Raw genomic sequence first — 14,718 nt, 5'->3', positions numbered from 1 at the left:
AATACAAACATTTGTTTCATGATGGAATAAATAATGAATGGACACCTATTTTTGAAGTTCAACGGTCTTTTGTATTGAATCATAATACTTTCCAAAGAATTCAATTTCCATTGAGACCTGCTGCTGGAAAGACAATTCATAAAGCTCAAGGTTGTACTGTTGATGAAATTGTAATTGACTTGTCTCAAACTAAAGTAAGGAAAATTCCACACATTCATTATGTGGCTTTAAGTCGTGTACGGTCAGTAAATCATCTACATATCCTAAACTTCAACAAGCAGGCATTAGCTATGGATGAAAAAGTGCTTGAGGAAATGGAAAGACTGAAAAAAGAGGCACCATTGCAACTTTGTTACATCCCATTATACCAGGTCAATTCTAATTGTTTTAAAGTTGCTTTCAACAATAGTAGATCACTTCATAAACACTTTCCACAAGTAAAAAGTGAGCCAAATATTCTCGCATCAGATGTAGTTGGTTTTTCAGAGACAAGACTATGTGATGTGGATGAATTACACAATTTTCAACTACAGGGCTACACAGCAATATTTAACAATGAAGTTACAGGTCATTTTAATAGACGTCCATATCATGGAACAGCACTGTACGTGAAAAATGACTACACGGTAACATGTATCTCAAAGTTTAACAATGGCTCAGTGGAATTCATCAGTGCAAATGTGCATTTAAGTCAAAGTAGATTTGTAAAGGTCATCGTAATTTATAAATACCCATCTTGTTCTTTGGGAAATTTTAAGCAATATGTAGACATGCATCTAAAGCCTTTAATTGACAACCAGAAGGATTTTCTGCTTTTAGGAGATTTCAATTGTGACTTGTTTGCTGGGCATTTTGACTTTTTAATGTTTTTAGAGAAATGTTTTCAATGTAAACAAATTGTTACAAAGGCTACACATGATACTGGTTCTCAGCTTGACTTGATTTTTACAAACATATCACCATGTGTAACAGACGTAATTGAAGCATACTGGTCTGATCATAAAATGATTTACTGTGCTTTTGAATGATTTAATAGTTTTCTAAAAGAAAGGGGCACGAAAGTATAAATTTGTCGGAGGGAGCTGCGAAAATAATGCCCCCTCCCTCATCACATTTGTCACCTTAAAAAGGTGACAAATGGACTATAAATTTAAGTATTTTAAGACACCAACCATTTGCTTGTGTCAAAATCATGTATTGAATGGTCGAGGGGAAAGGAGTTATTATACAACTTTTCCTCAATATGGAGGAATATTTAGTACATTGTTTCTGAAGATTGAGGAGTATTCTGAGCCCCCTCCTATATGAAAAATATGACAATATGAAAGTCAGTTGAATTCCTATGCTATATGAATATATTAAGTAATTATTTACATCGGTAATCTGTAATGATTATTTTATTTACTTCATGATCTTAATTCAATTGGCATGTTCTTGTGTATTATTGGGTCATCTAATTCTATGTCTCTTCATTGTATGCTTATTATTTTAAGTCATTAATTAATCAACAAGAATAAAAAAAATTGACAATAGCTGAATCACAGGCGAGTGAACCGTGAATATGACAACTGGACTGTTCATGAATTTACATTTTCTAAACTGTGTACGGTATAATATATGATGCCAAAAAAATCAAAGCTTTCCTTCTTAAAGCCAGCATGTGCAGCTTGACAAACTATTGCAGGAAAGAAAGACATAGTAATTCAAAAGAATCATCTGTACTTGATTGTTGTATAAAGAATTGTATACTGATGTTATATTCTAATATATTCCTTCTGTCATTTTTCAATTTTTGCAAAAGCTTTGATAAACCTTGTACTCATAATATAGATGTCACAGCAATAATGTTTGCATCCAAAGTGAATAATTAGACCATATTTTTTAACTTGATGATATTTTATTATTAGTCCAGCTATATCAAGCAATGGTTGGTGTCTTAACAATACAGTAGATGTATTCACGAATATGTTTTCAATTGTTATTTTTCAAAATTGTTTTATATTCATTTATATCGACTGTATATTGTATACCGGTACATGCAATCCTTTCATCATGTGGGTGCATAGCAGATGTACTCATGTTTTATACTGATATAAGAAAAGAAATATTGGAGCAAAAAAATTAGAGACCCCTCTAGTAGTATTTCTTTTCTTTTTCTGTTGGGATATTTTTCTGTTGACAGATTTTTATATTATATGTACCAATTCATTTCTCTGTAAATAATAACTAGTAATCCTGGTAATACTGGGTTTAATTGTTCAGAAGGAAAATTATATTTTTGCTAAATGATTTTAATTACTGTAAATGCATGTATTTATTTTAAACATACTAAACGCACTATTATTTTTGTACATGATTTATAACTTCCATTTATCATAAAGACACAGGTAAGTATAAAGAAAGGAGGTCACTGGCCAGCCCGTAGACGGTGCGGTAAACCTGCCTTTTCTATTATATATGTCATGGAGAGAGAATCATATTTTAAATTAAATATGATGCATCATTAAAGAAAAAGCAATATGCTTAACAATCATACACATTGCTGGAATGCTTATTTGACAAAGTGTACTCTTAGTTTACACTTTATAGAAAATTATATGTCATTAAATGAATTTGAGAAAAATTAAATTGAGAAATAATAAATACATGCATTGCTAACAATGATTTTTTTCTTCTTTTAAACAAGTTAATACTAGTAGCTTTTCCCATGACAACTCTTTACATGTTTTCTTATCAATTTAGCACTCTCGATGATTGTTACATGTATATGTATAAAGTGCATTATTTCCTGCAATTGTTTCAAATGTTAATATATTAAATGTACATGGATCCAAATCTGTTTAAAAATATTTTTGATCATTTTCTGATGATAAACCATTTACTGTTTTTGTAACAGCTAAGAAATGACACATATTGATATTACTTTTTTAAAAACATATATTTACAATTATCTCTACATAATTTTGACTTTATAAAGACCCTCACTGTTCATAACCTTTCTGTTTTCGCCTTTTCGAAGAAAGGTTATAAAAAGGAGTTCAACTTGTAAATTTTTTCAGCTTTATAAAAATGTGTATTTAAATACATGTAGTTGAAATGTATTACTGATTAACTGTATAAATATGACTTGCATATATCTGTACTTTATGCTCATGAAAATCAAATTTCAAATTAATTGCCATCATTTAATTTATGAATGTACAACATATAAAAAAAAAATTGTATATTTCTAACAACTTTTGAAATGTATGTACACATAAAAAATGCTTAATTACTTAAGGTTCATTTTAGACATTATTTATTATTAGTTATTGTCTCATAATAAAATTGTTTTCTTAAAATGAATTTTATGTCTCCTTGTGTTTTATCAATATATTGAAATTAAATTCATAAGCAAATCATGCCAAATTGTGAACAAAACATTTTACATGTAAAAGGTTTCAGTCAAACTAGTAAATTTCAAGGGTTCACATCAAACTATGGCTTGAGGCAAGATATATAATATTGTAACAAACAAAGGCATATCAATAAAATTCCATTAATTTGATTGTTAGTTTGTTGACCTTGTTCTAGCCAATCAACGCAGAGAAGAATGGCATCACAATAATTGATAATTATTGTAGGAAGAATAATTCTGTTCAGTCAATGAAATAACCACAAACAGGTTAATCTGTGCCCAATAATTGTATGTATACAAAAAATTTCTTTTTTGACCTATAGACCTGCATATTTTTAGTCAGTCACCATGGTTTCTCAACAACCATTTGGCCAGAAAGGTTTAATTTTTTGTGCAGGCATGTTTAGGTAGTGTAGATTAAAAATTGTTCAAATCATGATCTTTGGGGTATATGATTACATGTATATTGTGGCCTTTGTTGGTCAGGTGAGCGATATGGCCCATGGGCCTCTTGTTATATTTATTGTTTATTTTTTAATACAGACATACATTTATGTTTTAACTGCATACTTGTGATTGTTCCTTTAAAATTCTTTTCCAGCCCAATGGTTAATACTACAGACTCTCTGATTAAGGAATCCTTGGTGTCTATCTCAGGAATACTGGCCTGTGTGATCTGTAGAAAGGCTGTGCTCAGGTGAGTCACAAGACTTTCTTTCTCAGGTGAGTCACTAAGACTCTATCTCAGGTGAGTCACGAGACTTTCTATCTCAAGTGAGCCATGAAGACTCTATCTCAGATGAGTCACTAAGACTCTATCTCAGGTGAGTCACGGGACTTTCTATCTCAAGTGAGCCATGAAGACTCTCTATCTCAGGTGAGCCACTAAGACTTTCTATCTCAGGTGAGTCACTAAGACTCTATCTCAGGTGAGTCACTAAGACTCTATCTCAGGTGAGTCACGTGACTTTCTATCTCAGGTGAGCCACTAAGACTTTCTATTTCAAGTGAGCCATGAAGACTTTCTATCTCAGGTGAGTTCTTAATGCTCAGGTGAGGTATTCAGACTGAGGTGTTCCATCCAAGCCATTTCTTTGAACTACAGTACGTTATAGCAAGTTTTTAAGACCATACATTGATTACATGGGTGTTTTCCAGAAAGGAGACCAACAGGCATGGGTTAGTGGATCACCAGCACAAGATACAGTGTCTCAGTTGTGACAATCTGTTGGGTGAGTAGTTAAACATTCAATAAACTACAGTTTTTTATGCTGATTTACAATTGAGATGAATTGAAGTATTCTATTTGTTGATTCACATGCATGTACTGGTAAATAGTTATTTGGTTTTTAGATAAAAGTGAAAGTGGTACATCTAAGGAGAGACCCAAACTTGTAGATCCAAATATGTTTTTACCTTTTGTGGGAATTATTACCAACAGTAATTCTCAAGTCAAACTCAGTAAGTGTTCAAATCGGTAAAAATGTGCGGCTTATATCTCACAACATTAGCACAAACTCAGTAAATGTTTCTCTAACATCTCACAACATTCAGCACAAACTCAATGTTTCTCTAACATCTCACAACATTCAGAACAACTCAGTCAGTGTTCAAATCACATCTCATCACTTCTCAAAAAACAAACTCAATAAATGTTCATCTCATATTACAACATCTATAACAAACTCTGTGTTTGTTACATAACAATTAAAAAAAATTAGCAAGCGTTAATCTCATTTATCAACATTAAGATTAAATGTCTCATACATGTATCTCAGTAAATGTTCATTTCATATTACAATATTCAGAACAAACTCAGTATTGTCTCATAATATTTAGAACAAACTCGGCAAGCGTTAATCTTGTATATCAACATTTAGATTAAACATCTCATATCTGGCAACAATCAGGTCAGACAGAGAGTATGAATATTGCATCTCGTAACAAAACACTGATACATTGTTCACATTTATTGGATGTGATTTATCATAGCATTGTTACACAGATATCTCTTATTATGAGCTTTAGATTTCCTTGATACAGTAAAACACGGTTATAGCAAATATGCTTATATTGAATTGACGCTTACAGCGAAGTGATTTTCATTCCCCATTACTATATTGCATGCTTATAACGAAGCAAAATGGCCCGTCCCTGGTGCTTCGTTATAACCGTGTTTTACTGTATTTGTTTTGTGATGACTGTGACAGGGTTGATAAGCTGTAGTCTGGAGCGTATCTTTGGACACATTGGTGTACGAAGCAACAACACTGCCACCATTACCATGCTAAAGATCTGTCTAAACCTAATCCAGGACTCAGACTTCAATGTCCGTGAACTGTTCAGGTAAGTCTTTAATCAGTGACCAACATCAATGTGAATAGTCAGGTGAGTCTTTAATTAGTTATTAACATCATTGCGAACAGTTCAGTTTGGATTTTATTCTATTGATCTATGAACTCTTGCAAAACTTTAACAGCTCTGCATTTCAACAAAGTACTCAATGTCTTTGAAACAACTGTTTATTTTCTTGGATTTTTTCCCTGGGTTTGATTCTACAGTAGGGTGATTGGTTCGATGGTGGGGGAGGGAAGCAGTGATTCCAATCAACTAATTGTCCGTACTCTGAAAGAGACCCTGGAGTCAGCAAGGTTACAGGGAAATGTTCGGCTTCAACAGACTGTGATCTTGACCATCGCACAGATCGGCAGGTGAGGCCCAAATCAGAGCTTGGGTTATTTATAGTCTACATTTTTAAAACTTTATGAAGAAATTGTTTGATCTTCCCGTCAATGCCTGTAAACTTTTTTCTGGATTTGTTTCCTGTGTTAAGGTACAATGACCTCCTTGATAAGACAGACAACTCTTATTTTTGATAAAAGACATAATTATGTTTTTAGAACAATTCTATGTTTTATAACAATTTTTATCAAATTTTACCTCACAGGGTATGCTAAAATTATGTGCACTTCTAACGTTATGATGATTGTTAGATGTTCACCTATGTCACTGAAGCAAATTTTGCTATGAGTATACAGAAGTTGTTTGTGTACTTGATACAGAGTGGCAGAGGATGAACTCCTGTTGGTGGTCATCATCAGTCTGCTGGAAAACATGTTCTCCAAGGGACAGGTCATAGCAGCTATTGCTTATCAACAGGTGAGAAAATGTGCTCTCTCAATGTCAGATAATAGCAACTTAAGCTTTTAAAAAGTGCTATGTCAGATCATAGCAGCTATAGCGTATTAATAAGAGATCTCAACAGTTATCGCTTAGCAACTGCAAACAGGTTGAAAAAAGTCGAGATGGAACAGTTATGATTATCATGTCGAGGATATATCTGAACCTGTTGTTCTGTGTAAACAAAAGTTGTTGTTTACCTTTCAGCTGAATTCAGTGGCTAGGTACAAGAAAACAAAAACACAGAACTTGTTTCTCAACTCCAGGCAGGAAATCTGTAAGGTAGGCCTTTCAAAATGATGCAACAAAAATTCTAAGTACAGGTTCTGGTAGCTTATGTGTGAAATAAAGACCACCTTTTGAGAAGATATGTGCGTTTTTATCAGTTTTTGGTGACAGCGATGTTGGACTCCCAGAAAAGTGGAGGTGGACGATCAGCGGATGAGATCCTGAGGGATGTGGCTGATGTACTGGACTTCAGGGACTGCAAGGCCTTCCTTAAAGTCAGTGTTAACTTCCTAAAAGTCAGTGTTAACTTCCTTAAAGTCAGGGTTAATTTTCTTAAAGTCAGTGTTTTAAAATTCCTTAACTTCCTTAAAGTCAGTGTTAACTTCCTTAAGACATGGTCACCATTTTGGTCAAATTCTGTTTTTATGTTTTTATTAATAACAATGCTTTAGAAATGCATTTCTAATGATCAAATGAAATCTGAGAGTCATTCGTAGATTTATAAGCAAGATACAGGGCTCACAATTCTTGGTCATGTAAACAAGGCTCGTATCCTGTTTTTGTTTACATAATAATATATATTAGTAAAAAAATATTTTTCCAGCTTATTTGTCTATGTTTTTATTTATTTTAATCAGAGATGAACAATTTCTATCATTTACATTGTAACACATTTGTTTTAGGTTTAAAACTGAAATTTTTACTTCATCATTCAAAATGTAAACAAACGCTTTGTTTACATAGCGAAGAATTTCAAGCTCTGTAACCCGCTTATAACTCAACAAATGACACTCAAATTTCGGTTGCCTATCAAAAATGCCTTTCTAAAGCATTGTAAATTTTAAAATCAGAAAAATAATTTTTGACCAAAATCGTGACCATGCCCCTTTAAAGTCAGTGTTAAATTCCTTAAAGTCAGTGTTTAATTCCTTAAAGTCAGTGTTAACTTCCTTAAAGTCAGTGTTTAATTCATAAAATATTAACTTCTACAAAATCAGTGATTACGTCCTCTCAGTCAGTGTTTAATTTCTTATATTAACACTTGCATGTTTCCTTACATGTATATGAACATGTAGAACAATAAAATGTTAATTTCTGTTCATTTCAGAACTTTTTAATGACATCACAATGATTTGCTGCATGTGCTTGTCATTTGCATTATTTGCAAACATAAATACAGTTATATTAGTAATTCTGAAAGATTTGCGTTTCACAAACATTAATATAAGTAAGAAGCAGCAATGTTAAAAAGTTCACCAGGATATGAACTTGGTTGGTATATGATAAAATCTTCTGGATAGATCACGTGTCCAACCCGTTTTTGTCTGCCTCACAATCTTTCTGATGAAGTAACAGGTTTGTGTGTCTGTTTGAACAGGCGGCCGGGAAGTGTATGATCCCCCAGCTGGTCAGCACTGCATCCACAGAAGCCTCCTCTCTCATTAAAATGATTGCCACTGTACTGGATCTACCGGTAAGTCCTTATAATGATTGCCACTTTACTGGATCTACCGGTAAGTCCTTATAATGATTGCCACTTTACTGGATCTACCGGTAAAGCCTTATAATGATGGCCACTGTACTGGATCTAACGGTAAGTCCTTTAAATGATTGCCACTGTACTGGATCTACCGGTAAGTCCTTATAATGATGGCCTCTGTACTGGATCTACCGGTAAGTCCTTATAATGATGGCCACTGTACTGGATCTACCGGTAAGTCCTTATAATGATTGCCACTGTCCTGGATCTACTGGTAAGTCCTATTAATGATTGCCACTATATTGGATCTACCGGTAAGTCCTTATAATGATGGCCTCTGTACTGGATCTACCGGTAAGTCCATATCTAATAATGCTTTAACAATGGGCTTTCTCCAACCTAGTACCTGTGATGTTTTCTGAAGAATGTGATGATCTGTTTATTTCATTCAGTTTGAGCAAATAAATCTAAAAACAATACATTGACTGTTAGGTTACTATTTGTTTCTTTGCTTTTCTGCATTTTGGTAAGAATTGCACTTTGTTGAAATAAAAAATTTGGTGTTTTTTTTTTCGAAATAAAAAGAAAAATACACCACCACCGAGCCACATTTGTTTTTTAACATATTGGCCTGAGAACCAAGTAATTAATTTTTTATGGCCTTACAGAATATTGTGTGCAACATTTATCATTTTACTTGAACACATTGAATGTTGTGTCAGGCATCTATGAGACCATGCAGATGCAAGTTTATGCTTGTGTTGGGACTAAAAATGCTTCTTGTTTTGTCATTCAGAGCCGTATGAAGCTGCTCTTGGAATACATCAAGCATGTCTTTGCCTACCTTGTCTGTTTCTGCCAGAGAAGTGAAATGGAGAGAGCCATTATCTTTCTTCAGGTGAGTAGAGCTGTAGGAATTCTCATCCATTTGACGTGTTTATACTTTAGCTATGTATTCCTTTTTCCTCCATTTGTGCTTATACTTTAGCTGTGTATTCCTAAACAATGTTCCTCTTCTTACATCGATTCAGAATGAAACAGACCTGGAACTGGCTGAGCTCCTGAGGATGAATTTCCAGGTGGTTCATCAAGAGCTTCTGTTGTATCTCAGTACCCACTACAGCCAGGTGAGTGGTTTTCAGTCTGTTTAAATTATGATAACATTGCTGTTTATTACTTATATCTACGTATGAAAAAGACAAATTGTTCAGAACTGTCAATATTACCGAGATTTTATGTTTACAATAATCCATACAAGCGATAAGCACTGCTCTGAGCATTGTGACGTCATGAAAAAGTTCATACAGAATTGAATGTTTTCGCTATTCTATATATAGGTTCATATAAGGAATCATATTTGCAAATGTAAATATTGTCATTAACGCAACAGAAAGCACAATAGGAATATTCTCTACGTACGTAAGTCATGATGTTATATGAGAATTATGCATCATAGAAATTTTCAAGAAAAAAATCTAAAACAAGAAACAGTCGTGAAATAATTTCCCTGTCCGAAATTTCAAAGTATGCATTAGAGGAGATGTGATTGGACATGGTCAATTAAGGTTTGTCTATGACACGTTTCTAGATTTTCCGTTAGAAATATACACCCTTTATTATCATAGTTACATGTGTAAATGTATGTGTCCAAAATTAACAAAAGTGTTTGCAATGTAATAATTAATATGTTAAATGAATAAAAAGTAAAATAAACACTTTGAAAGTAAGTAAGTACAATATTTATTATTGTAATGGTACTGAACAGTGGTTGAATATCATTCATTAATGATTAAATAAAAGCTGAGCAGGCACTGCAACTACATGTTGTTTTAACAATCATTATAATTAACACCCATGCCTAATATATCCTCACAATCTTAGCCTCAGGGCCTTAATTGTCCCCAATTTAATTTGATCAGATACCAATGTTTCCGAAGATATGTTAAATTGACTAAGATATGCAACATTCTATATGTGACCAACTGATTATTGATTTCGTAACCGATCACCATCGTTCTGACCAAATATGGGATTAAACTTAAATTTATTTTTTTATAATGTATATTTGAATTCGCATATATGTGACATTATATGAGTGTTCACAATATATTGTATCTTGTTGCCTGTGTTGAGGGCCCTTAATTGGTAAATGAATGAGTTGAATTGTTTTTTCTGGAATAAAGGTGTTTAACGGACTTCGGCACCTGTCGACCTACGACCACAATTACTCAGGTCCCAAGGACATAAAGACGTCGGAACAAATGGCCGATTACCTCCAGCCGCGACTGTTGGGGGTGATAGCGTTCTTCGACTCGCAGCTTCTGAATGCCAGGATACCCCTGTCAGACAAAAGGCTGGTCAGTGGATAGTTACTCCGACCTTTCTTTATGTCAATCAGTCGGGGGATGGGGGTTGATAATGCAGGCTGATATAAGACAAGTTAATGATAATGATGATCACTGAACTTTATTAACAAACAACTTACTCAGAATTCATAACTCTTTGTTTTTTTGCACTTCATTACAACTTAAAAAAGAATTTTTTTTATGGAAGTAAACTTTGAGAAAGTTATTCTTTCAAGATATGATTAATTTGTCCATAATGTCCATTTTTTAAAGTTCTTTATTTTTGATGTGTGTTTGTCTTTGTAGACCATGGAGAGTTTGACGGCCATCATTAAACTGATGGGAAAGAAACACATAGGAACAATACGACACAAAGTGGTCGGAACTCTGAGGTAGATTATCTAGATTAAAGTGGTCGGAACTCTGAGGTAGATTATCTAGATTAAAGTGGTTGGAACTCTGAGGTAGATTATCTAGATTTAAAGACATGTCCTTATATGTAGTTCTCCATCCATTATTTTATACCATATATTTGGTGGGAACAGATTACAAAATTAAGACCCCTATTGTCCCAATTTCAGTCTATTCTGCAATGAAATAAGAACAGATAATTCCATATAATCTAACATTGAACATTAATATAGATTTCAGCTCACCTGAGCTATTTCTGATCTATTTTTGTCTGTCTGTGTGTCTGTAAACTTTTTACATTTTTGACTATTGGGCCAATTTCAGCTAAACTTGGCACAAACCATTTTTAGTTAAAGGGGATTCAAGTTGATAAAATGAAGGGCCATGCCTTTTTCAAAAAGAGATAATTAAGAATTATTAAAAATTTGTTGATATCTTTCAAAAATCTTCTTCTCAAAAACCAGTGGGCCAGAAAAGCTTAAACTTTTCTGGAAGAATCTTTTTGGACAAAATATTGCATATAGGGTACCCTCATTGTACGGATAACTCCTCCTACAGTTTTCAAGATAAGAAGTTGTTCTTTTGCAGATCATTTGTACATATATCAGATGTGTGCATATTGCTAGGATTTTGATTTTTGACAATTTATGAAAAAAATACCAGCTTTTAAACTTAGTAATTTTTTTGCAAAATATTGCATGTTGGGTACTCCATTTCACTGGATACAGTTGGTAGTGTTTATCAATTCAGGGTTGACATGGATTATGGATACAGTTCAAATAAAAGAAAACCTGGTTTGCTGTCACATTGACAGCTTTTCACTTGTTATGATTAATTCAATGATTTATTATTATTAGGGCCCCGCAAGGATTTGGGGGTGCCCTATAGTAATCACTCTGTCTGTCCATCCTTCTGTCTGTCCGTCTGTCACTCTTCCGTCCACAAATTTCCTGTTTTTTTCTAATAACTTTTTTTATGGTTGCCCAATCAAGTTCAAATTTGGTATGGTAGTTCAGTAGGCAGAAATACATATTTTGATGCTAAGTTTCGTTCTCTATGTCTTCTGGTTTGGAGCTGGGGTGGTGGGGTAGATTCCTAACTATGCATAAGAATGAATGGGCAAAGAGAGATAACTGCTGAGAATGAATGGGCAAAGAGAGATAACTGCTGAGAATGTACATGGAAGGCTGTACAATATTTGTCCTTTGGGATTAATTAACCTTCCACAGGAAGAAAATCCTAAGCTTTATCTTTATCTGTCTCATTGAGATTTATTACTGCACTGCCTGTGTCTGCAAATGAACTTTGTTTTTAAGTTAAGGTCAATTTTGAATGATGTGTAGTATTGTGTACATTCTTTGAAATATGGATTTGAAATATAATATTGATATTTTATTTTGGTTAAAATACCGTATACTATAGCATTGAATGATTCATTTTTGACGTCGTCGTGTCAATAACTGCCGTCAGGTGAGCAGACAAATTGAATAACGCGCGTTAGCGCGTTATGATAATTTGTCTGCTCACCTGACGGCAGTTATTGACACGACGACGTCAAAAATGAATCAATTAATGCTTATATTTACATTCCCTTACTGAAGAAATCAATTGTTTACTTAAATAAATCGATATAAAGTGTAGATCACGGAGGGAGTGAATAAGTAACAGCAGGAACAGCTGTTTTGTAAAACCGGTTTAAACTGGTTTTCACATAGACTGTTGAGATGAGATCGACAGCATGAAAATATAATCCATGATAAATATCTCTTGAAATGGTGCTTTAAACAATCAAGTCAACTTTTTTGTTGAATAATTATAAAACATGGTGTTTTTACAACATTCATGAAATACATTTTTAACAAATAACATAGAAATCACTGTTTGAGAACTACTTATATAAATTACTCGTAAATTTATACACAGTGAATAGGTGTTGCATTTAGAGGCATTTAAACATCACGGAATTTAATGGAAAAACACAGTAGAATGTAAATATAATGATTTATGATAATTTTATTGAATTCTAAAATCAAGATATTTATTAAGATATCCTTTTTCTCTATTTTATTTTTTAATTATTTATTTTATTTTTTTCTGCCTTAATGCTGTTAATTTTAACAGGTAATCAGATAATAACCCTATTCTGTCATTTCTGAAAAAATAAATCGTATTGAAAATTTAGAAGAAAAGGATGAGAGAGCAGAACAATTAATCCCCTATTAATCCCCTGGGATTAATTATCTTGCCTGCTGCAGAAAATTTAGAGGCTTATCTCTATCTGTCATATCAAGATTAATGAACACCTTTGTCTGCACTGATGTTTGTTTTGAAGCAAATTAAACTCTCATTCCATGAGCTGCACCCTTATATTTTTAACCCTCAGTTTAAAGGATGGTATTTGATAAAGAATATATTTCATTCTAGTCCAAATACTTATATTCTGTAAAATAAAAAAAAATAAATGAATTACAATAAATTAAAAAAATTTTTTTTTATTAGATATCAGTTTTTTTATTCTTTTTTTTTTTCTTTTTTAATGGATGTTTTGGTGTTGTTGTTGTATTTGGTTGCTATGTTTATGTTAAAGGAAACTTAAGAATAGTACCTGAAAATGTTCCTTCTGTAAGCCCTGATTAAATTCAATAAATGGATGAGAGCAGGATAATTAATCCCCTGCGATTAATTATCTTGCCTGTTTCAGAAAATCTAAGGTCTGTCTTTATCTGTTATATGTATTACCGTACACATGTGTCTGCAAGTGATGTTTGTTTGCCTAGGTATCATTGCATTGGTATCAATTCTTTGTTTTTTTAACAAATTTTATTTCATCCCATGTTTACCCCCTTTATCCCGTGGATATGACTCATTGGATATTTTTTTGATATCCCACAGTTGTGACTTTACAATGGGATTTGCGTAGGCATAATGAAGTAAAATAATGTGGAGTTTTATAAACAGTGTAAACATTGATTGTGGTGTATAAAACATGGGATAAATAGAATCTCATATGATTTGTAGTATAATATGATTTTTATCCAACTTGTGTGTTTTATCCCCTCACTAAGGCTTAAGAAAAAACACTTTAATTGTTGGATTAAAATCATATCCAACTACAAATCACGAGATCCTATATATTCCAGTTCTTTACATCTTCTGCCGGGCATTTATTTTTCATCATTGTTAATATAAAGAGGATGGAATTCAAAGTTTTTTTCACTTCTCTATATTAATTGTCATAGCGGGGCCCTTCCTGACTGGTCAGTTTTCTAGTTTATCAAAGTGATATACACGTATTTATATAAGAACTTGAACATTAATGAGTTCACATACACATTTATAAATAATTATCATATGAGTTATACAGCTCTTAAGCATGATATACAATATATATTTCTATGCATGTATACCTGATTATGGATCAGGGTTCCAAACGGTACAATACCCGATTAATGGGTGAATACTGAACAAAGATAGCCCTATTGATAAACATACAAGACTGATATAAAAACCTTCATATACATGTACTTTGATTCAATCAAAGCTTAATTTGATTATTATTAATTGAAACTCAGTATATTGCATTAAAATTACATTAAAAGTAAGAAACAAATTAATTAATGGAAAATAGGGAATTAGTAAGAAAACGAAGGTCAACTTACAGTCAATGTCCTGAAGTC

At 32.9% G+C, this 14,718-nt stretch overlaps 1 protein-coding gene across 7 annotated transcripts in view; it reads left to right on the top strand.

The window, feature by feature from the left end:
- The window catches only part of LOC128175947 (serine/threonine-protein kinase ATR-like), a 129,741-nt gene that overhangs the window by 43,603 nt on the left and 71,420 nt on the right, over nt 1-14,718 (top strand). For all 7 annotated transcript variants that reach the window (XR_008242737.1, XM_052841871.1, XM_052841872.1 and 4 more), the window contains 13 exons: nt 3,999-4,094; nt 4,556-4,629; nt 4,751-4,858; nt 5,608-5,743; nt 5,959-6,108; nt 6,460-6,556; nt 6,785-6,859; nt 6,964-7,080; nt 8,184-8,279; nt 9,082-9,183; nt 9,317-9,412; nt 10,469-10,642; nt 10,937-11,022. Coding sequence is in view for 6 of the 7 variants with exons in the window: in XM_052841871.1 (XP_052697831.1) it covers nt 3,999-4,094; nt 4,556-4,629; nt 4,751-4,858; nt 5,608-5,743; nt 5,959-6,108; nt 6,460-6,556; nt 6,785-6,859; nt 6,964-7,080; nt 8,184-8,279; nt 9,082-9,183; nt 9,317-9,412; nt 10,469-10,642; nt 10,937-11,022 (1,407 nt within the window). In the remaining variant the exon portion in view is untranslated. The remainder of the gene's footprint in view (nt 1-3,998; nt 4,095-4,555; nt 4,630-4,750; nt 4,859-5,607; nt 5,744-5,958; nt 6,109-6,459; nt 6,557-6,784; nt 6,860-6,963; nt 7,081-8,183; nt 8,280-9,081; nt 9,184-9,316; nt 9,413-10,468; nt 10,643-10,936; nt 11,023-14,718) is intronic.

This window comes from Crassostrea angulata, chromosome 3 (assembly GCF_025612915.1).
Source record: "Crassostrea angulata isolate pt1a10 chromosome 3, ASM2561291v2, whole genome shotgun sequence".
NCBI classification, from domain to species: Eukaryota; Metazoa; Mollusca; class Bivalvia; order Ostreida; family Ostreidae; genus Magallana; species Magallana angulata.
The sequence above is the reverse complement of the archived record's forward strand: the minus strand, read 5'-3'. Positions and strand labels throughout refer to the sequence as shown.